This window comes from Netta rufina (assembly GCF_964035555.1).
Source record: "Netta rufina genome assembly, chromosome: 1".
In the NCBI taxonomy this organism is placed as follows: domain Eukaryota; kingdom Metazoa; phylum Chordata; class Aves; order Anseriformes; family Anatidae; genus Netta; species Netta rufina.
In genome coordinates this window covers 129,222,280-129,247,213 of record NC_140123.1, presented here as the reverse complement: position 1 = coordinate 129,247,213, position 24,934 = coordinate 129,222,280, and the positions used below count along the sequence as shown (strand labels likewise).

Here is a 24,934-nt window from a genome sequence, read left to right as displayed (position 1 = left end):
AATGAAAGAGTTACATTTTGGGGTTTCTTATTGTAGGTAATGTAACCAATTTTGAGTTTAAAGGTATTAGTGCTCCAATAAATTAAGTACTGGGCACCCTGAACAACATGTTACTTAAAAAATAAAATAAAATCAGGAAATCTCAAAAATGTTTGAACAGTCCCCAGACAGGTTCAACCCCTTTGAAGATAATGAACGTTACCAATTAATGAACAAAATATTCTTTTTGTTTTGTTTTGTTTTTGTTTTTTGGAGCTACATCATTTTAGAATATAAATTATTTTCTGATGCACTTCCTTTCTTGTACATATAGTGATGGTCATTCAAATGGACTTTTTTAAACACTTGCTTACATGCCTCTCAGTTTAATTTCTGAAAGTGAGTTAGGCTTTTTGGAGCTTGGATCCATTGGATGTTGTAAAGTAATCTGAAAGAGAAAAATATGGGTTTAGAAGTTTTGCTTATAAATTTGATTCATAAGCACTTATAAGTGCTTTGGAAAATGCTCTTTTATCTGTCATTCTTAAGCCTGTATTTCTTGACCCAAGAAATAAATCTATAAGAGAGCGGGCAACTGAATGCAGATGTCCCAGATCCCAAGGCAGGCTGTTCAGCTTCAATGCATCAAAAACTGTCTACCTTGGTTTCATGTACAAGGATAACAGATCCTCTTTTGAAGTTTGTGAAGACAAAGAACATTCCTTCTCGTATCAGGTCACTCAAATATTGGTGTGTAATATAATAGCTGTTTACACCTCAGTTCTCCTTTCACTACATAGCGCTGATGAAAGCTGATCCAAGAGCTGAAGATCTTAATGGAGATAGTAGTGGAAATATATGGATTTTATCTATTTCTGTAGGAGTCACCATCTGAGAGAAAAATTGAAGATCAGGAAAGGAACAAAAGTAACTAGTCATTGAACTCTCAGTGCAGAAGATACTTTAGAGCAACTTGGAAAGAGAATAATTTCTGCAAATGGGAGAGTAACTCCTTTAACACGATTGTCTCCTTCAACTAGAAATTGCACAATGCAGTTTTGCACTTATGCACCAAAACAAATCCTCTGGCTTTGCATAAAGTGCCTACCTAGAGGTCACCATTTAGATCAACTGGGCCAGGTGGTTTGTAGATTTTCTTTGTTATTGTTGGAAATTGGACCAGACAATTTACTCTGGTTACTATAATCAATCTCGTTTCTTGTATTCCAATCTATTTTATTTTTTACTCCTTAATTCAAATTACAAAATAATACTTACCAGCTGCTGCCTTGCAAAGATTTCCTGCGTCTACTCACTGCAATGTATTACCATAACTGTTTTCAACAAAATTTTTTTAGGAGATAAAGTAATTTAGGTAGTACATTGGTTTGATAAATTCATGTTCTGATCGTTAATGTTTGTCTATCCACCTACCCATAAGTACCTGCCCCTAAGGCAGTTTCCTTTTTCAGTCTTACAATTGATGAAACCTTCAGTTTTAGTGAAGCTTTTAAGGAACAACTGGACTCTACCTGCCCAATGTGTTGGCTGCTGTTGCTTTCCAATGAAATGCAAGTTGGCATTTATTGCAAGTCAAAAATGATTGTAAGCTAGCAGAGTTGATACCTCATTAAGTAGAGTCATCAATATAAAGATAATGACAGCTCATCCAATGGCAGATCTTCTAATCCTGCTAATGTTTGGATTGCGTTAAGAACTAGCTGAAATGTGATAGTGACATCATCATATCACCTGTCCTAAGCCAGGTGCTGAATTTACACAGGAGACAAAGGTTGGAATAAGGTCAGTTATTAGACCTGGAAGGCAAAAGCATTTCTTACTTTCCATAATGCTTCATATCAGCCAGTTCAATGCATTCCTGAAGTCAATGAAAACAACAAACAACTTTAAATCCCATGTATTCAAATGAGGATTAAAAAAAGACTAGTGGGCTGAAATTAATGGTGACTCATAAATGAGTCAGCTATTGAACTCTCTTTCAAAACCTGTTTTCAAGAAGAAGAAAAAAAAATAGTATGAATAATTGGAAACTAAGGAGCTTTTGCAAGTAAATACTTGCAGGTACTTAGTGGGCAAAAGTAAGAAATTCCAGAAAGCATGCAGAAGTTGCACTAAGAAAACTAGTTTGTGCTATTATTGACCACTAACAAGTATCTTTGAAAACTAGTTAGCAACTGTTAAGATATCAGATGATTGTAGCAAAGAATTTGACATTCAGCTTTTAAAAGACTCAGAAATCTGACTTCATATGAGACATTTGTCCTTCAAGTGAGTAGAACATATCAGTGGTCCATCCTTTGTCAGGTCTGTGACTCTAGTCCAACAGGGCACTCACAGCAGGCATACCTAGCCCCATCAAGTGTCCTTTGTGTTTTCACAGTACTCCAGAATATTTCACACTGGTACATTAAATTAATAGAATTTTTTGAAGTCCAAGAATTTTAATAGTAATGACAACTCATACACTTAAATCTAAACTCACCTTCTGATGTTATGCTGCTATGGATAAAATGTATGACAGACATTTTACGAAGAAAGACATTTTATAAATTCTTACATAAAATAAAAGAGCTAGTCTTTAATACTGTTTCAGCTGAAAACTCGAGCCTTCTTGTCAGCTTGGTCAAGTAAGTGAGTTTATAAACTGTGGATGGAGTTGCCTCAATACCTAATCTGTCACCAAGAAAAAAATGATACCTTAAGCTTTGTCTTAGTGTTGTGTCATATGTCTATGTGGTGTATTTTATTTTATGTAGATCCTTACTCAAGATAAAACTAGATTAACATCCATAAGCTACTGTCAACTACATGTTGGCTGAGCCTTTCACATGTTTTGTGCTGATTCAGACATAAAACTCGTGGCACCACACAGTTTTCAAAACCCCACTCCTTTTGCATTTCATCTGTGTCTTGAACTGTAGACACTTACCTAAAAGGATGTTAAGCTAAGCATGATTAGCACCAAAAGCATTTCTGTATTGGTTTTGTACATCAGACATTTTTTATTAAGTGAGAAAGATTCTGTGTAGTTATGTTCCTCTGCGTTAGTAGGAAAGACAAAAATAATTCTCCAGCCTGCTTTGGACATAGAAGGTAGCAAGATAGGAAAAGGCTTTACTTCTTTTTGTATTTTTTTGTCTCTCACCCTTGGTACATAGCACTGAACACACAGTAAACATTTTGCAGTCCATAGCATGGCAGCTTTGTTGCATTTTTTATAGATGGGGGATCATTTCTTGAAGTTTTCATATTTTTGTTGTTGTTGCTCTCTAACAGACCTCATAATCCAAATGCTTTCAGGTTTTCTCCTTTTTCATGCTCTTACATGAAGCTCAGAGCTTAATGCAAGTTTGCAAGAAACATGTTGCTCATAAGCTCTTGATTCAGGAAATTCAGAGAGGTATCTGTTCAACAGCTACCTCTACTACTGATGAGTCCATCTCTCCAAATCAGCAATGCAAAGAGGGGCCAGCTTTAGGCATGTTAAAGGGTGAAACATAGATGAAACATTTTTTCTTACACTGTACATCAAGAAAACCCCACCCATCAAAAACAAACAACAACAACAAAATTACATCAAAAACAAAACCACTGCAACCTCCTCTCCCCCCCTCCCCCGCCCACAACTGCTGTAACAACTTCCACCTTTGTCAGTTGTAAATGTTGCCTCTCTGGGTTTAGAAGTATTGACCCTGGTGTTCAGAACCTTCACTACTTAAAGGAAGACACCTGAAGGAAACTGGGCTGCCTTTCTGAAGAGCTAAGCAAATAGAGCTATGGGTATTTTTACAGTGGTGGATAAAAGAATAGATGTGGACATTTCATTTTTCACAGTCAGTGTGTAAAAACTGTGGCTGCAGTGACAGATTATTGCTGAGACACATTCATGCACATCTTTCCACTGAGTAATTGTTCACCTGTTAAAAACACCAGTGCAAAAACGTGTCTAGGCTTTCTTTCTAGAACTGCAAGGTTGCTCAGAATTTTGCCTCTAGTTTTCTTCAAATCTTTCCTGAATATGCTTAGTAGCAGGCACCATGAAGTCTTGCTGGTTTCCTGCTTGGCAATATATATCTTGCCTTACCTCAAATAGAATCACTTTGCAGCAGAGATTGCCATTTTGTGTTGTGTGCATGTGTGTGTGTACACCTACGTTAACACCTACGTACACATGCATTGCTTCTCATGCACCGAGGGCTCTCAGGACACAACAGTAGCAGAAAAATTACAAAGTTGTACTATGAGATAAAATAAAGTGTCTGACTTGCTCTGCTTCCACCACAGATCCATTGTCTGCTATTGCATTATTTTTAATGGTGAAGGGAAGAACAACATTTTTTTCAAGTACAACAACTAAACAAAGTGCTGTCTCTGTGTCTCTCTTTGATTTGCAGGTGCTAAGCTACCGTGGCATACTGGGGCAGCTTGGTTTGCCAACCTCTCTCTAGCTGGAAGCATTTTTTTCCCCAAGAAAAACCTCCAAAAGCAGGTTATGATCTTCTTGTGCCAGCCTTTGTTTCTGACATGAGAGACCAGTTTACTGACACATTCTTGACCTCACCAGCCTTGAGTAATACCTTCCTAAATCTGCTGCAGGCCGTAACTCTTTCTTCTGGCATTGATGATTCCTTATGCATAATTCTCATAATCTGTCATCTATAATTAGCTCTTGTTTTAGGTTCAAGCTGGTATACTTGTTCATATAAAATATGTTTTCAAAGGTTACAGATTTAGGATTAAAAATATCTCACCCAAAACTCTGTCCAGAGTCACCACTGGAAAATACATATGCCCGAAGATGCATTAATAAAATATCATCTGAACTAAGCAACTGAAAGACAGGGAGAACCAGACAGTTGCATTTACTTTCCCTGTCAAAAATCACTCCCAATTTCAACAGCTAGATAAGGTGGTTTGTTCATTTAGGTCCCACAAGTCATTCCTATGGCTTTATCTGGATATATTAAACAGATGCAAATACAATTTGACCAAGCAGAGTCATGCCAGTTTTTCTAGATGGCGAATGACTCCCTCAAGTAAGTATCACTTCATTTAGAAAAAAGTCCCATTCTTTTAATTTAGCTGCTACAATCACTGCTAAGTGACTGTCATGACAAACACTTAGAACACTCAGCATTTTGCTCAATGTACTTTTTTTTTTTTTTTTTTTAATCTAACCTGTCTGTTAACCATGTCACACTAAACATTGAGCACCTATTTTAAAGTCTCAACCAGATAATTCATTCACTGTCGTTAAATGGTACACAAGTACACATCTTTTTATTTAAAGTAACAACAGTTGTCAAGCTTAGTGATGCAAACAGAATGAACTCAAATCAAGAAATATACAAAAGCAACTTTGAAAATATGAGCTAAAGGCTTGGGCTGAAAAAGTGCATGAAAACACAGATGAGTGTTTTGCCTGCCCGTTGATGAATTTCTCCCAAAACAATAAAGATGGAACATCACAAATACATTATTTGCAACAGCCATAGGTATAAAATTATTGTTTGAGTGTCCTCTGCTGGACACTACGTGGCATAGCAATGAAACTACTAGCATACATTGGATGAATTTTGCTAAGAAATCACTATAAAATTCAGAATAATTATTACATTTCATGCAGATTTAACTTAAAAAAAAAAACGACACGTTTTTAATAAATTGCTACAACTTTGAGATTTGTAAGCATAATTATTTACTCTAAGGCATAAAACGTTCATCTGAATTAAGACAAAAATATTTCCTGGAAAAATACTGCTTTTGTTAATTTTGCAGTAGCAGTTTGTTGCAATGACTCACTTAAGGTATAAGCATTTTGCTGGAAGGCTTTGTTTTTGTTTTGAATTCTGATTGATGAAATCACAATGCAACTGTAAGACTTGAGTTTGTCATTCTGACGTCACTCCACTGCACAGACCTGCGTATGGGATCCACGTCACATTTTGTGAGGCTTTTGTGACTGTTCTGCCACCATTCATCTTTGAACCCATTAAAAATTGTAGACTAGCTCTGTCGAGAATGCTAAGGGAGACTTTTCTGTATCTTTTCATCACTCTGTTCAGCTCCTATAATTTGTTCTGTCTGTTATTTATAGCCAGGTATACGTAAGTCGATTTCATACTTATATGTACGTTTTTCTTATTGTTGTTCACAGATTTACTACCGGTTTGCCTTTCTGAACTTTCTAAACTATTATTTAATTATTCATGACAAAGTGAAAGCTGTTTTTAAAGGAAGCTGTCCTGATTCATGCCACACAGGTCTAGACGGCTTTCTAAATACATGATTCGTTCTCTGCATCAGGAGAACCCGCCAAATTTTCTTTGCTCTTGCAATTATCATCTTTATTCATGGGAACATCTTCTTTTCCTCCATTCTCTGTAGGTCTGGAGTTCTTATTTTGAAAGTGTTTCTTTATAAATGTAAAGAAAAGGATCGCAAGCAAGTAAGAAAGACCTCTCAACAATGCTGATAAACCAAGGTAGACATACCTGTGGGATAGAGCATAAAAGGTAGTGACAGATGTTATTTGTTTCTAAAGAAACTGAAGAAAATCACTTTTGAAGACTTTTAAGAATCACATATATACCAAATCCACATAATAGTTAAGGGGAAGACAATTTGAAAGCTAATGGCACAACAAAGTGGACATTTTGGCTAGTAAAAGCATCTGTTAAATATATAAAATTCTATTTGCTTATGAAAATAGTTGCAGAGGTAAATTTGTGTGTCTTTCCTCTTACTGGTAAATCATAAAGCCCTAGGTCTTTTAAATTGATTCAAATGATATTAGAATAGATATTTTCTAGATATTCCAAAAGTCCCTGTCATTGACACTAAAGGATTTTTGCACAATTTAAAAACTGGCTAAAAATCCAAGAGTTTAAGATTTAATCCCAAAATTCCTCAATTTCAGGAATTCTGTGATGACCAAATCTGAGTCCAGAGCTAGTATCTGACCATGATGTTTGATCAGTGGCCTCATACATTATTACAGTATGACAGACCGAGGAGTTTCTACCTGTATAAAGGAAATGCATAAGGCTTTTGGTGCTCTACTTTGCCTTACCTGTATGCATTGGAGTCGTATAACCTGCAAGCCCCCCGCTGCCCACAGCTTCTGCTTCCCCATTTCAAGCATGTTTTGTCAATCAGTGCACCAAAATAAACTGGAGCAGGAATCCCAGCTGCAATAGAAAAAGCAAAAATGTCTCGAGATATCACAGGAAAAGATGTCTTTTTCAAAAGCAGCATTACGTTTTCTTAGTAGCAAGACATCTGCTGCAAAAGTGGTAATAAGTGGACTGTGGGGAACTTTTATCAGAATAACTTCAAGCTGGGACACCCTCTCAGTGCCCTAGGGAGCATCAGTTCCCAGGGAGTGTGGTCTAATGGTGGCTAGGCTTGTAGTTGAGCACACTGATTCTTCCATCATGCTGGTTTCTTGAGTGTGGCATCCAGTGCACGCCAAGCTGATGTGCGGGAGAGGTAGACCAGTTGTGTGTTTGCAGCACTGAACTGATACAGTTCCCACTTCTACACACAGCCTGAATTAACCAGGCTGGCTCTTCCCTTCGTCTGTCTGATAGTGTCTGGTAGTCAATTTGTCTGAAGGGATGCCACCAAGTATATGGGACTAGATGTACTGAATATGCTTTTCAAAAATGTCTATGGGAGTAGAGCAAATGAAATCCTTAGTGTGATTTGGCCAGATATAAGCTTATGCTTTACTGCAAAAGATGGCAGGCATGGGACAAAATCCTACCCTTGCTGAAGCAAGGGTGGGAACTGACTTCAGAGAAATATGTGCTTCAACATGCACAGGACCATGTTTCATGTTGTCTTTGCTTGTACATGGGCATCCTGTATTCTTAAATAGGAAATAATGTATTTTGTTGTAATAGGTATATTCTCAGCCTGTTGTATTTTAGGGCTCTTGTGAGAGTGTGAACTCAATAAGATATCTATAAAGGCCTGTAAGTTATGATCATTAGGGTTGTAGCCAAGATGATGGGAGAAATGCTGTTTTGGGATATTTGGAATATTGCTTACAGAAGGAAGAGGGGAGCAGATTTGATCTCCAAGTCAATGTAGATTAAGGCCAGCTTTCATAAATCAGTAACTGTGACTCTACACATTCTTACAATAGAACGAGCATACTCTCTGGAGGTGCTGAAGCAAAAGCTTATAAGAAAGGAGAAATTCTTTTTTTTTTAATGTTTTTGTTTTTAATTTTATTTTTATTTTTATTTGTCCCACTGCCAGAAAAGTTCCAAGCTTGGCATTGTTTGTCCCGAGTGATGGGGGAGAAATTCTGCCCCTCCATTGTTTGAATAAGAAAGTACAAGAGGACAAAATGAGTGCGCTTTCCTGTCTCCAAATGTCTCATCACAATCCTGAGCAGAGACTACAGCCCAAATTTGGAAGCCGCTGTCATTTTTTTAGGCTCCATAGCAAATCCAGCTTGATTCTTAACACATATTTCTCAACATTTCTGAAAAGCTGGTATTCTTATTCCATCAACAAAGAGAACAGAAGAGAACAAAAGAAAACAGAGAAGTGTTTTCTTGCCAGCCTAGGCACGTTAATCAACCATCTCATTAGCTACTCTCAAATAAAATTAAAAAAAGAAAAAGAAAAAAGAAAAAAAAAAGGAGCATTGCTGCATGCTTAAAGGGAAATGAAATTTAACTTGTTACATTGTTCCAGGAAAAGGAAGTTTTAGTGTAGAGAAAGCACTTTGCTATGGACACAGTTGTATTGGTGTTGAATGAAGTCCTGCTAGAGCACTTCTTTTGTGTTTTACTTGCAGCACTGCATCTCGATTAGCCACTGGTTTAATGGCAAGTTTGGAACCTTACAGAATTATTTCAAAATTCAAGATAAAATATAAACTTTTTCAGAAACTCTGCCCATTTTGGAACACCAGGCTCCTAGAGCACAACACCATTTAATCAGCAGGTCAAATCTTTTCAAAGTTGTCAGCTGACTTACCAATGAACTCTGCAGAGTATGTTGGACCTTTAGGAACAACACAGAATGTTCAGCTATTTCACATATACATGTTTCACAAATGGTGATTGTATTGGTGCTATTCAAAGCCATGCAAAAAAGCATCTTAGAATGATTTCACTTACCTAGTGTTCTCATAATGAGTGTGTGTAGACCAACTGCAAGAGCTTTCAACTCTGGCTGAACACATCTGAAAGATGGATAAGAAGGATTTGCCTATCAAGTGTTTAGACATGCCTATTAAATTGCTGTTAATTTCCTCAGATTGAACACTCTTAATGACAGAAAGTCAAGCTTTGCAAGGAGAATGCTTCCTACGATTGCTGAAAATATGCTAAGTGCTATGAAAAAGGTGAATGAATCTATTGTTTTCTATCACATATCTATCTCCTGGGAAGTCCATTCACTAAGTATAATTAGAGAATTGAAATTTTAAAATCATTATCACAGTCTATACTAGTGTTAATGAAATGGGCTCCTCAACTGCTTTGATTCCATAGCATACATTTTCCTCACCTGATAGAAACACCATATTGTCCTAGAACAAAAATGTAGTGAGTAGCAATATTTGTGCAGCATCTTTCTTATACCTGAATGACACTCCTCAGTACAACACTACATCTAGAACTACACAAAGCCATCTGGCAATATGACCATCTGTTTCATGAGGAACCACACTTCAAGCGTCCAATATGTGCACTGATGTTGAATCCATTATATATCCAGTCTCTGACATCTCCTTACAAATATTAACATAGTCAACACTCAGAAAAATGTCTCAAAGCAATGAGGAAGGGAGATGAGCTTGCATTGTCTTTTCTGTGCTCATTTAGGGTGAGATAATGCCCTCAGGACTCCCATGAAATTTATCACTAGTACATTTTTCTACTAATTGAAATTTTTCCTTGGATTACTGAAACATATATGTAAAATTGCATATGTGGTTCTGAATCATTTTGATCCCTGCATTGGAAAAGTTCAATCATCAGCACAGTTTTACTTACCTAAACATAATCATGTATGCTGGTGTGCCTCCCAACGCATAACAAAAGCCACTTATGACTTGTATTACTGTATAATAAATAAACTTCTTTGAACAATCATCACTTTTGGGACATTGCCCCAAGGTGACAGAGTTATTTCCTGACAATGAACTGCTGGCTTTAAGACAGCTGCAGTTATGGAAGACCTGGAAGACACAAAACGGATTTTGTGGGACATTGCTCACACAATGGGGAATCCTGCCTTCAGACATAGGCAGAGTCTGAAGCCCTTCTAAGCATCCTGTTTTTTTCTTGCTTGCCTTTCTTGAGGCAATGGGCAGCAGCTTCTTTTCTTTTCTACAAATGCTCAGATTAGGAAGGGATGTTACAGCATCTTTTTATCAGTGGACACAGTATCACTTTTTGGAAGATGTTGAAGACCTTCAAGACCTCTGAACCTGTCCTCAGCCTTTGTGTGCCTGAAGACCAGTTGAAGGGGAACAGCAAGGTTCAAGGGAACGTGCTAGTTGTCTCCACCTGTTAATTGACTTTGTGAAAATGCCAGGATCACTTGTCCCTCTTTGCTGAGGCTGATCCACCAGAGGTACCTCACAGCTGTAAGAAGCAGCTACCTGTCAAGACACAACTCATGTAGACCCCTGCCCAAGATCAGCAGTAGGTGTACAGATAGCTTAAGAGCAATAGCTTTTAATTAGGCCTTGTGGGGCATGGGGATCTGCTTATGTAAGGGGAACTGTGGTCCATGAACCTTAACCTCTACAGAGGCAGGCTTGTGTTGTAGGCAAAAGTTCCACTCTCATAGACATTTAGACTTGCCTTTTAAACTGCTGTTACAATAGTGATGTGTATCATGGGAGATATTATGGCATGTTAGTGTAATTTAACTACTGGTTAAAAAACTTCAGGGTGGCCAAAATGAGATTTATGAGAAGCAAATCACAGGCAACCTTCAGACAACATATAAACACTCTGAATCACTAGTTTCTCACATTCAGTCCACAAAAGATGAAAGTTATTATCTACAACAAAGAGCTAGGGCTTTTTTCTTAATCTGCAATAATTCAGAGAAATGTCTATGTCTTCTATGCTGTTCGTAGCCAGAAATCATAAATACTTTACTGACTGTTCCCCAGTAAATTTGGTTTCCCTTAAAAGCATTATACTGCTGAAATCCTGATTTTAAATGGAAAATAAGCTAGTAAAAAAACAGAAGCTGGAGCAGGCTCTTACCATGCTTTTTCCATGTCCCACTGAAGTCGTACACCCAGCTAGACATGCTGAAATGTATGTCAGTCCATTGTCCCCACATACAGGATCCCACACATTGGTGGCACATTTGCAGTCAGAATTGCAGTCAGAAAACATGGCATTTTCATGGTATGGAATTGGTTTGCTTGTTAAGTTAAGTTGAGACAGAGTAAGAACAACTCGACAGAGTAAGAATAACTTTTAATTCAACAATGATGTCAGCATAGCCCTTTACACACAATGGTGTCATTGTTACGAAACCCATCTCACAAGCCCAGGATATGTATTTTGAGTCTCTGCAATATTGATCTCTTTGCTTCAGATTCCATGCTACTCACACTCATATTAAAGTGATCACTAATTTACATAGAATGTTATAGCAAATAAAGTAGCTGCTACTGATTCTAGATTCTAGATCAGCTGATACTGATTCTACTTTCAGACATCCTGAACTGAGTTCTGTAACGGGGGGATGTCTTCCCACATCTTCTTTCTTGTTTAACTAAGCTTATGTGCTTGGCATCTCTTTCATCTCAGAGCTTACTAAACACATTTCCTAGGCCACTATTTGGGTTTTTAATGAACGTGTTGCAGGGAACAGGGCAAGAGGCAGACAATTAGTTCTCAGCTTCCATAAAATGTTAAAATCCTTGGCATCCTGCCTGTCGTGTTCTGTATTTTCAGCTTTGAACCAGTATGCCTCGATTAATGAACTGCATTGTCAAATTGATGAACTGTGGGTAAGCCTCCATGGAGATGCAGAAAGGGCCCCACCAGCCATGAAATACTCTTAGTAAGATGGACATGAGATAGTGCCAACCCATATGCTAGTGTTTTGTTGGGCCCTTTGAATCGATGTTCTTGCACAAACCCACTATTCTGGTATCTTTATTCACTCCAGGAAAAAATAATAGCTTGTAACTTTTAAACCCTGGTTCTATCTTGAGAGGAGAGAACAACTTCAGTAGGCATAAAAGCTTCATTTTAGTTTACAGCAGTCTGAAAGTCTAGGATGCAGCAGTCTTTCTATCTCTGTGCAGAATGTGCTACCAATGCTCCGGTACATACACTTCACCTTTTTACTGGGTCTGAATGCACTCTGCAAGAAGATTACTTCTGGTGTAGAGATAGCACTAAGTGAAACAGCAGTGCCACTTCCACAGAAGCCAAAACCTTCATTGGTAGTGATGCAATTTTGCTAATGTGTTTCTAAGTAAATTTCAACAAGTGTTGCACTTTGGCAGGCTGACACTCTGCTGACCAACAAAACTATGACAATGACACTTGTTAGTGTTTTCTTCCTCTAAGCATGTTCCCATTTTATCCTTGGTATCTTAGTATATTATTTGAACTATTGCTGCCATGAAGAAAAACATAGTCTTCATTTTATACTCACCCATCATAGGACACTGTTATTCCTGCTACCACATGGTTCTCACAGCCAACAAAAAAGTGCAAGAGAGTGAGGACATAAGACACAAATGACATGCTAAATGCAAACTTGGTTGCTCCAATGATGCCCATTTTATACTTTTTCATTATGAGCCCTCCTAGGAAAATCCCAATACCAACAGGGGGTAAGGATGTCAGTCCTGAAAGAGATTGTTGAAGGGGAATGTTCAAATAAAAGAGTAACACTGTGCTTATGAGCCAAACTCTGTCCTCAGGCTGACGTCCCTGGCAGCTGAAAGTTGTATTATAATGAGTCTAAGAGGCTTTCTGCTCAGCCTAATCCTTGGGTTGTGTATGTTATTTTGAAGTGTCTAACTCTCAACCCCCCCTGTATGCCCAGCTAGTTGACACAGCGTTTTGCTCCCACTTGGCAAGGTACCCAGCAGTCAGATGTTGAAGCATTTTAAACTCCCACACACGATTCATTGAATATTTTGGGTGCTTTTGCTATAATAATAGAATATAGTATAAATAATTGAATGGAATATTACATACATATATACGAATATAAAGAATATAATCCAATTATTTATTATGGTTCCATAGACACCAAAACTGTAGCTTATATGTTGACTTAATCTAATTCAAGTTTGGAGAGACTGCCATTTACATCAGTCTGTTCTACATGGAATTCAGTCCCAGAAACAGAATGACACAACTTTTCCCCATGCACCTTTTACAAGATAAACAGTTACAGTGTAACTCACCTATTAGAAAGTTAGATTTAGATGTAGATTGTCCATATTGCTGTTCCATGTACTTTGGCTTGTAAGTCAAGAAACCAATAAAGCTACTGAACTGTAACAGTGAGCAACATAAAAATGTAAAGTACATTCGATTACTCAATATTTTTTTCAGGGAGGTATAGAAATCTGAAAGAAAGGGATATATGAGTTGGCTTTGAAATATACATGTACATGAAATAATTACTGGTGAGTAATCTGTGACATTTAGGGCAAAATGCTTCTCTTAGATGTCCAAGGGCAAGTCCTACTGATCTTCATTTGCTTGTGAGTATCTGAAAACAAACCATGCTCTTGAAAACTCCAGAGGTTGAGATAAGGAGAAAGAGCCTTAAAAGAACACAGAACTGCAGATTAAGGCCTGAATCCTATAATGAGAAGAAAAAAGGGCTCCTTTCTGAAGCAGAGACTTGTTTCAGCTTACTTGAATATCATCACAGTTTCAAGGCTAAGTGTCAACTGCCTTTGTGGAGATGTCCAATGGCATATCTTCCACTGTGATCTGAACTAAGACAGTAGAATATTTCTGATGATGGAAAGCCATCTCTTCCCTTCACCTTTTCCCCCTTATTGTAAGGACTGCACAATTAGAAGTGGCATTTTAGCCTGCCATATTTTCCTCTGGCAGCAACACATTTCAGAGTCTCTATGAGCTCCATGAGTTCTACGACAATCAGAAAGATAATTTGGTTTCCTATATTGCAAAGGAGCCCTCTAGTGTTTTCTTTAGCTCCTGATACTGAAATTTTGTTTCCACTATTCAAATTTGTATTGCAAACTTTCAGAGATAGGTTCCACTCAGGCAGTGATACATACAGAACCTCATAGAATTACAAAATCATTTAAGCTGGAAAAGATCTCTAAGATCAAGTCCAACCATTAACCTAGCACTGCCAAGTCTACCACTAAACCATGTCCCTGAGCACTACATCCACACATCTTTTAAATACCCCAAGGGATGGGGACTCAGCCACTTCCCTGGGAAGCCTGTTCCAATGCTTCACAACCCTTTCAGTGAAGATTTTTTTCCTAAAATCCAAACCTAAACCTCCCCTGGCACAACTGGAGGCCATTTCCTCTTGTCCTGTGGTTGTTGCTTGGGAGAAAAGATGGAATTTTTCCTCATTTTTGGGAACACAAAGAACTAACTGTCATCCAGGCCATTTTTTTTCTTATACTGATAGCTTGAATAAATTAATTTTATTTAGCACTAGACCATTGACCTCAAAAAAAAAAAAAAGGAATAACTACTTTTACTATGCATTTTGCCTCTTCTCTCTCTCTCCCCTTTCCTTAAAAACAGGTAAAAGAGTGCTTGGAGACATCACACATTATTTATATGCAGTATTATTTTATGGAATTTTTCAAGGTTTTAATTGAAAGTTTTAATGAATGTTAATCGTCTATCATTTTCATTGGCAATCTCTGCTCTGTCATATGCTGTTCTTGAAGAAGCTCCTTAACTTCTCGTAATACTTATTGGACACTTCCTTTCCTGGGGATAGCTAACTCATTTAGAATGAAGTGTATGGGAGACAAAATATTCTGAAGAACTATCACATTTCTGCAGTACTTTGTGCCAATTACTTTCCATATTTATACAACATACAAAACACTTGCCTTTCATCATTGTTGACCACTTCATTGGCTTAGGTTCTGCAGGAGTAAGTGTCTTCCTGATGGCTCCCGTATCTTCCAGGAGACTAGATGAAGTTTTGTCATGATTAGCTTCCCCTGGCTTTTTCAGACTCTTTGGCAGGAAGCAAAATGGAATAGCAGCTAGGAAACTGATTACTCCACCTATTAAAAAACCAAGCCACCATGCACCCACCCAGCGGGAATCTTGTGGAGTGATAGTGATGCTTCCTAGAAATAAGAGAAACAGAACCAAGTTACTTAAATGAGACAAAACTTCCCACTTTTTGTCTGCTAAAATGGCTACATTTTTGCAATGGCTGAATTTCAGTGGTAATGATAATTATCTAATGAGAGGTCTTTCACCCATTGAAGGCATCAGGAATGATACCCTCAATGGTGTTATGTTTAATCTGTCTGTCTGCATCTTATCTTGAGTGCCATTCTGTGTCACACCGGATAACCTAGAGGTCCTTATCCAACACCTAGGAAACTGAGTGGCCAGGAAACACCATCTCAGAGGTGATTCCTGCCTCTTAAGGGAATATGATGTAGGGCCATAGCCACCACTTATGGGGATTACCCTGCTCCCTTTAGCATTCTGTGGATGTGATTACATACACGTGTTTTCTTTTCGTTCAAATAAGCAAGAACTGGCAAAAAGAATATAGGCTACTGCAAACATTAAATGAATTGTAAGTAACATTAAATGCCCAGCTGAAAGAGCTGGTAATCCAATAAAACAAGATAATTGGTGTGCTAACAGAACCCTCTTATTAAGATCCCAATTTAGAAAAACTTTGGTCTGTAAGAGTTCTTGGTACTAATGTTTAAAATTAAATGTATATTTTAATCCTTCAAACCTAAAGGAGGATTCTAAAATATTTTCCTTGTATAATTCTGCCTTTGTCCTAAAAGCTTTCAGAAATTTATAACAAAGTCTATAATAAAATTATCATAATTTAGGTAATTGAAATATAGTTTAATTAATACAGTTAATATAAAAAATCTGGTGTAGAGGAACCTGTTGGGAACAGGCATTAGGTTACTTTCACTTTACCTCTGCTTCACTTACCTAAATCCACAAATCCAACATCCACATATAGTTTGGCACATAAAGATCCCAGCAGGAAACCAAACATTGGGCCGAACATGCCTATTGTGTGCAAACATGCTGGAAATATAATGAAGCAAATGCTAGTAAATTTCAATGGCTTAATGTTTTCTTCCGCAGAGGATGATCAACCTCTCACACTAAGAATCTCTCAGTTTACTTTATGTTGAGATTACCTACGTATACAGGAACATCCTCTTCCTTTGCAAAATCATCAAGATAAGAAATGCCCAGTGGTGTTATTGGAGTCTCACCAATTCCACGTAACATATTTCCCAGTAAGATATATATCCACATGTATGATGATGGTTCCTTCTCACAATCTGTAGATAATGAGAGGTTACGTTTTCATAATAGAATAGTTGAATGGGGAATAGTGACAAATCAGAGGAAATTCAGCACATGATCTTAACTTAGTATTTAAGGCATTAACAGCATTCGCCTTATGGAAGTTTAATGGCAGGCTGTATTATAACTTTTAATAATCTTTTAGTACCACTTTCCTCCACCTCCATTTTATTTGGTTTCTAAAGATACAGATAAATATCACCCATCAGAAAAAATGTCCATATGAAAAAAAATACAGACTGATATTATCATAAATATGTTATCTGTCATATAAAACTAGAAGTTTTTAGAAGATTGGTGGGACACAGCTTGACTTTTTCTCTATCTGTGACAACATGTATAACAGCTGTATTCCATATTTTAAGTAAGATCATAGAGATCTCCATTTATTTCCAGTTAACTCTGTGCGACTTCACCCCCCTCCATATCTCTTCCAACCCCCAAGCCCCTGGTTCTGAGTAACTGAATCCCTGCAGAAATCTCTTTGCATCTCCTTCAGTGTTAGGGTCATTTTATTACAATTCGGAAGTGAGAACATAGGAAAACTGGGATCTGGATCCTAGTAATTTGTGTTTGCTGAATATTTCTTCAACAGATTTAATGAACAAAATGCACTGAAGTGTTGGTAACGTTCTCAGGTAAGTAGAGACTGAGGTTAGAAACCTAATTGGGAATCTTGTATTGGGTAATAAGTTACTCCACTTGCAACCAAAGGTAAAACTAACTCCTGTATTTGTGCTTACAGTTCCTTACCTGATTTGGAAGTCTCCAACAAGGTTTTGTTCACATCTTGACGAAGGGAACATGGATTTATGCTTGAAGTTAAGTTGGCTGAAGGTGCTGTATGTGATGCTGTCTCATACTTATAACTGAAAACACACAATATTACATTTAGAAGCAATGATCAGTAGGTAAATACCAGTGCAGTAGGGCAGGAACAATGCAACTGCTGTTTCCCTAAAGAGAAAGTTATTTTTGTTTAAATATCAATCCAGACTGCTACTGAAGGAACAAGAAGGAAAATTACTGAGCATATTTTAAAAATATGGAATAGCAAAAATAAAGAGCAAATAAAAGTTAGAATCGTGCATTTGGAAGACAAAACCTTTTAAGCTGGAAAGATCAAAAGGGCTTTTGAAAGCAATTCAGATAGGGCTGAATTTCTGCTATCAACATTTAGGGTCTATTCCAAGTGAGATCCCTATGTTGACCAAACTGTGAAGGAGAAAAAGGAAAATCTCTGGATTGTGAGTCTCCCTTTTTATCTTAGATACATATTTGTGGGAGGATGGGGAAGATGTAAGGAATGGAGAAGTCATCCTCAGGAGGTATCTATTTGCCAGTTATTTGGCATTGGATTTAGAAATAGTTGTTGTATAGTAGCAGGTAGATAAATATAGTGTTTAAATGACACTCTATCTGTGTATATGGGAAGCAAACTGAGCATCTCCGGTGCTGGAAGTTTTTTGACTGCTTTAGCATCATGCTTTTCCCAGATATGAGCCCCGTCGAGTGCAAAGTACACTGAGTTTAGAAAGAACAACGTGGTAAAACACACACTGCTTCTAGGAATTAGGCTGGCTCTATTAGACAAGGCAGGCTTATTTTTGAGGTTGAAACAAAGAGTGTTCATCACAGGAGATAGTGCATAATTTCCTCATGAAAATTGAGGTCCAAATTCATGAGAGACTTTATGAGTTTCCCAGTGTAGATGAGACAGATACATAGCTTGGCTTAAGCACTGGAAAATACAAGTCTTAATACTAGTGCAAGATCCACTATCGTGACAAAAAATATATATGTGTGTATATATATATATGCATTCTGTAGGTTTCTTTTTGCATTAGTATAGCTTAAATTATTCTAATACACTTAAGAGAGCAACAGAAATGTGTTTCATTATGTTATCACTGTATCAAAGCTATAGCTAGAAACATTATTGCATATAAGCAAAATACAGTAATTCTCTGAATCAGGAGAAGATGCATAGAAATTATTTTAACCAGCCACGGTAAGTCAATTTAACCAGACATGAGCATTTGGAACAGAAAATGCCCTTGGACCAGTTCTATGAGCACTGATGCATCTGCTGGCTCTGAAGCTGAAAGGCTGCTTTGTGTGAGCAGTTGCTACAGAACAGCACAGAATTTGTTTCACAAATACACCATCTTACACAAGAAGGTTTTGGTTTCCTCTTTCAAGGAGATGGATTTCTTCCAGTGAGGACTTCTGTAGGTTGATTTCTTCAATGAGTAATCTCTGGAGCCCTGATTTTACATGAGAGTTACTCATTACTATAAATAAAGTCATATTTCAGGTAGAGATATTCACCAGTATAAGGTTATCAGCTCAGAGCTGGTTGAGGTTCTGCTCAAAACAGCACAAATTTCAACATTTTTTTTTTTTCAAATCATATAGGTGACTTCTATATTGTGTGAATTCTGATAGCTATATGAAATTTGGTTCATAATAATTTGACTTTCCATACTACGTTATCCTGACATCTGTTAGCAAACAGCCATACCACATTATTATATTACCACTGATTTTCTCAATAAGGTGTTCTTACAGTTAGCCATTCAGAAAGAGTATATAATTTGTTAAATAAATAGTATCAGGGTAGTAGCATAGTTGAAGACTTTCAAAGAACGTGATTTTGTAAATAAAACATGTATTTCTATTGATTTTGTAAAATCACTTACTTCTCTGTCTCTTCTCTGCACAAGTCTGACTGAAAATGAAAGCATATGGATTTTCATGTTGGTTTTTTTTTTGTTTTGTTTTGTTTTGTTTTGTTTTCCAGAAGTTGATCTTTTACTTCAGAAGAGTCATATTTTTTCAACCAGATATAATGAATAGTGGTGTGCAATTCATTGCACATTAAAGTGAGGTGCTATAGGTTTTTGGAAATCTAAGTCTTAAAATATAGCAGCTTTCATTCAAAAATCAGAAAGCAATATCTAATTTCACTGAAATTAGTCTTGATAAGTACTTACTATCCCATGAAGAAATGTGGCATTGCTGTTAAAAGACTCCCTAAAGCCATAGTAAAGCATCCAACAGCAATGACTTTGGGCCTGTGAAGTTTAGCTCCAAAGTAGCTTACAAATGCAATCACCAGCAAATTACCTAGAAAGTAATGAACCAAAATTAATGTCAGATGCTACATCTCGTAGTTCTCTAAACAGTCTGCTGCATGTTACAGAATATTATTACCCATCTCAAAGCTCCCATCAATGAAACCAACGGTAGAAGTTGGAAGGTCAAACCTTCGTTCAATTTGTGTGATGGAACTTTTCATAATTACACCAGACAATGCTTTACTGAAGTAGCTGAATGACAAAGCAGCAAGAAACATCTGAGGGAAGATTAAGGCAAAAAAATAATTAGAAGTAGGGACAGGAAAACTGGTAACACAGAGATCAAAATATTTGTAAAACTGTGCAGAACAAGCATCATGTTTATTTGTTACTGAAATTGCAGTGACAACATTGTGTGTGAATTTTCTTGTACCCTAGTTATGAGAGAGTGGTGCCAGGGTGGACTCACTGATGTTTGCTCCCTGCTTAGGTTTTCCCCACAGCAAAGGACTGGTAGTGGGCGCTGCACTGAAAGCAGGCACTTGCTTTATTCATGTTCAGGGTTGCAATGGCTGACAATGGTCAGACAGCCTGATCTTTCCTGCCTTGGTGGTCAGAGGTATTGCAGAGGAGGAATCCTTTGGACTGTAAAACTTAAATTTGGCAGACAACTCACTGGGGACTGTTTACCTTACTGGCATCCTGTGGTTAAATTTATCAAAAAGCTGAGGCCCATATTGGGCAATCAAAATGGTGAGATTTCTAGATATCACAGAAATGTAAAAATTTGCCACAGGTGAAATACCTCATCAAGATAGATTTAATGAAACTAGTCCAACCTAAAATTAATCTTAGCTCCAATTATTTTCTGCTTCAGCCACTTACTTTATCTCAGTTCATAACCATATAGCTAGCCATGGCACCAAAATGGCTTTATGCAAGTTTTCATGGTATTCTAGTATATGGAAGGCCGTACAGGCTGATTTGAGTTCCTCTCTGTCTAAAATATATTTTGAAATATGTGAATCATGTCTGTGTTGATTCTATATCATGTATTTCCTAAAGGAAAGCTTGGCATTCTTTGTAATTTTATAGTTACTTCCACTAACACACATTGTGGCTTTTGCAAATAAAGGTGTATTTGATAACAAGTTAAACTAAGTTTGTTTAAATATTATCTAACTATTTCAACATAATCTAAAAACAAATAGACTTATTGCTCACTGGGTAAAAGTTCCAATACAGCACAACTTTGGGTAAGTAAACAAAAGTCAATATATGTTCAAACTTTGCAATTCTATCTACTGTAAGAAATGAAGTCAAGCACATGCTTGAAAATAGGTGCATTTATTTTGTTTTAGTCAAGGAATAAAGAAAAAATCACATAAGTGAAAGCTTTTGTCCTGACCAGTTTTGGATTTCCTGAGTTCAACTGACAAAAAATCTGTGAGAACCACCTTTCCTGCCTTATGCCAGCAGTGGTCTCAGAGGTTTTGGCTGAAATTGCAAACTGCTGATAAGCATGAAAACACAAACAAAAATGACATAGATGTTTTGGGTTTGAAAATGCAGTCCCCATGTAAACCCTAAAATATTTGACAGGAATGTGAGGTAGAAGAACAGTTTGTCTTTTGTTACGTGCAAGGTATTATGTCTACTAAACTCTAATTGCCATAAAGTCAGTCACAGGATGTTGCAGATACAGATCCACAGTCTTGAAGCATTGCCCATGTATATGATGGCAAAGTTTGTCCTGTGAGTCTCCCAGAGAGCTTAGATTCTATTTTTACAGATGTATATGGGTGGCAGATGTGAGTCAGATAAAAGAAGAAATGTAACAAAGTTTGCCTGATCCTCGAGCCAAACCACTCCGGGTGTCTGAGAGGTTTACAGTTGCCTATATTTTACAAATAATCTTTTATTTGTACCTCAGCCACAAGTAGTAAATACTGAAGTCTTTAACAAGAAAGCAAAAACCTCACTAGTTTACTACCTTTGTTCAGTCTGTTGTTCCTGTGTTCTCCTGAAAACGTAAGTGCTTGCATGAATCAATGGATTACACGAAGTCCTGGAATATGATTCAGCTCACCTCATTTTAGCTCTAAAAATGGGTATTGATAACAACCTCTAGACTTCAATGTTACCTGTTTTAGGATGTTTCAAGTCTTCCACTGGAGACTACCTGCCTTCAGTGACCAAAATGGGGACTTAACTATAAGTAATTAAAGAGTAAATATGTTAGATTAGAATTTTTATTTTATTTTATTTTTAGGGCAAAGTTAGATGAGATCCAACCCTTCCCTGCACCTACAGTATGTATTTAGTTCCAGAAAAGACAGGGGGAACAAGAAGTAAGTAAACTGTAATGCCAAATCTTGAATGAGATTTCTTAACATATTACATCAGTAATTTGTGGTGATATTGATAAGAACCAAACCTTTAGTCCTGTGCAACAGGTAGTCTTCTTTTTGACTGGTAGATTTTTGTTTGCTTCATCATCCAAAAGCTGGACAGGCTCTGCTTCCTGATTTGAGTCATCAACATTGCTGGATTCAGTTTCCACTGTCATGGTTGATTTGTCTACTGAGTGATCTGAACCCAAGAGAAAACAATAATAGATATAAAAATACATATGTCAAAATAGAGTTGTTTGATAATTTTTCTAATGAAACAGTAGTTATGAGAAAACACTGAGATGGTGAAACTGAATCTTTCCACTGGAAAGGTTTGGCTCAATGACTTAGATCTTTAAAAGCATATACCTGTTTAAATTTGGAAGTATCTTGTTTTGACATCTTTCTTTTAAAGTGAAATGCCCCTTCACTCTCTCTACTGCCCCTACCTCTCACCCCATTTTTTTTCTTTTTTTCTGTCTATAGTGATTTTAATGCTAAAAAGACTATTTCCACAAAAGAGTAAGAGGAAAAGTCTCTGTCCAAAAGTGAATTAGAGGGGTCAATATAGCATCAGTAGTGAAGCGCAGGGAGTACTAGGAAAGCTCTGACTTTGTGGGTCAAGTGGCTTAGGACCCAATCAGCATTTCGGAAAGACATGTAATAACACTGTGCCATCCAACTTGTCCTTTTGCACTGACCTGTTGGAAACAACTCTTAATGACAAGATGATAAATTATTTTATCTACCTGACCTCTTTTAAGGAGCTTATATGTTTTTTCTTTTTTTTTTTTACAGTGTTATATGGGGTTTTCTTAGTCCCATTCTGTCCACAGAGTGCTATCTATATACCCTGACACATGGAGTCCTCTGCAAGTCAGGATTTCAGCAGAACTGCTCCAGTTCCCCTGGGAAGAGAACACCTAGTATCCGAAGAGGACAGATCATTTCCTCCTTTGAAATAATATATTTTTTCTTGAAAGACTAGTTGCATGATTAAGTTGGATTTGGTTTTAGTGCAATGAATGTTACATACTTTAGCTTTTTCTTTTTTTTTTTTTTTTTTTTTTTCCAGTTTCTTAATCTTTATATTTGAGAGATGGCTAAGCAATTATACAGAAAAAATATTTCAGTGAAATGCTTTAAGGGAAGCCTACATATATACTTGCAAAGTTTATTCAAAGAAGTAAAACACTTGCCCGTTTGTGCAACTCCAACTACAAACAGAACAGATTTCTGAAGGAAGATCCAGATGACACTGCAGAGCCCCTCGGAAAAAAATGGATCAGTTGAAACAAAGCTTTCTTCAGATCCTGTAGATCTTGACACACAGGGGAGATAGGAGTATTGGCACTAATGACCCCAAATCATAGCTCACAGGAACTGATTTATTTCACCTTTCACAGTACTCTCCTCATTTCAGAAAAGAGTGAGAATGATAGAAAGAGAGGGGAGGAAACATACAAAGAGAGGCTTTCCATGCTTGAATGGAGTTGAAAAAAGTTGGATGAACTTTTCTAGTGCTGGAATAAGTCCATCTGCATTTGCAAATTGCTTTGCCACAGGCCATATGGCAGAGTAACACTTTTCAGAGCATTTAAAGGGTAGGCATTCGGGTATGAATTGTGTATGAAGAAAAATGTTTTTCTTCACTCAGATGGAACAGGGTTAACACATAAGGATGTTTAAAACAAGTACACAAAAAAAAAAAAAAAAAAGATTTAAATAATTTTCTTGTCATTAAGTTAATGAGCATGTTGTTTAGGTACTAATGCTGGCAGAAACAACACCTTTCCTTTCCCATTGCTTCCCACACTCTTCACTCATGAAAGTAACACTGCTTCTGTGGCTGTGCTGTAAATCTGGGTCAGAAAACAGATCCACAAAAGAAAAAAAAAATCCTTCCTCAGACAGATAAGAACAAGAAGAAGAGGAAATAATATTTTCTCATGTCTGCATAACTACTAACAGAAATGCTTGTGAAATGAGATTTTTAGCATTCAGGGAGTCAGTACTTATAAGCACATTGTCCTCTGAAATTTAACTGTCCCGATATAATGTGAAGGTATTAGCTTCTCTGTTATAAGATACACAAAGGACTACAGTAAGATGCTGTGAAAACATGTCATTGCAGGTAACAGACCTACAGAAGTTGCAGTTTTTAGAGAGTTTGAAGGTAGAACCTGAATATAAGGAGAGAATGAGTTAAGACAGAGAAACGTGGATAAAAATAAGAGGTAAAGTAGAGAAAAGACAAAGGCAGTTACGTATCCAGAACTGTAACTGAAGAAGTCCAGCAGGACATCCTGGTAAATGTTTCAAAGACAGATTGTGAAGGCACAAAAAGGGAGGACAGTCAGATTTAAAGTCGGAGCAGTAAGTATCAAAGGAAAGGTTAAGAAGTTAGAGGTAAATAGTGAAAAGGCAGCCAGAGGCAGAGGTTAAGGTATCAAGCAAGATCCAGGATGATAAAGAGAAGAAAAATAAAGTAAAAGTCATCTTCTGGGGGCAAAAGCTACCTGATGCACACAGAAAAATGTGAAGCCAGATAGAAGATGGTAATTAGCTTCTCCAGAGATCTAGGGAAGGACTCTCAGGCAAGAACAAGTGTGACCAGTTCCTGTCATTGTTGAATAATGTCTTATCACTGCTTTGCAAAGATACTACTGTAGAAGGTGCTGCTTTTGCTGTGGAAGAGTGGGAGAGGGGGAAGTGAAAAGATGATGCAGCCTGTGATGGAGAAATGTCAGAGTGAGCTATGTGCAAGGATCAAGAGTTGGAGCTGCTGGCAACATCTGCTGTCCTCAGTTGACCTTGACCTATACGGAAATCTGTTGAAGATCAGGGCTGGGAAAATGCCATGTCACAAGAAGATAACGGAAAAAAAAAAAAAAAAAAAAAA

General features: G+C 37.2%; 1 protein-coding gene across 1 annotated transcript; it reads right to left on the bottom strand.

The window, feature by feature from the left end:
* Nucleotides 1-6,277: 6,277 nt before the first annotated feature.
* Nucleotides 6,278-22,208, bottom strand: LOC311206469 (solute carrier organic anion transporter family member 1C1-like; the record flags this gene model as incomplete). The annotated part of the gene is made up of 14 exons (XM_084281804.1): nucleotides 6,278-6,494; nucleotides 7,073-7,190; nucleotides 9,141-9,205; nucleotides 10,020-10,204; nucleotides 11,250-11,412; nucleotides 12,664-12,859; nucleotides 13,427-13,591; nucleotides 15,083-15,328; nucleotides 16,173-16,271; nucleotides 16,388-16,534; nucleotides 17,313-17,428; nucleotides 19,556-19,688; nucleotides 19,776-19,917; nucleotides 22,077-22,208. The coding sequence occupies 14 exons, from the start codon at nucleotides 22,206-22,208 to the stop codon at nucleotides 6,278-6,280; spliced, it is 2,124 nt and encodes a 707-aa protein (XP_084137930.1).
* Nucleotides 22,209-24,934: the final 2,726 nt, after the last annotated feature.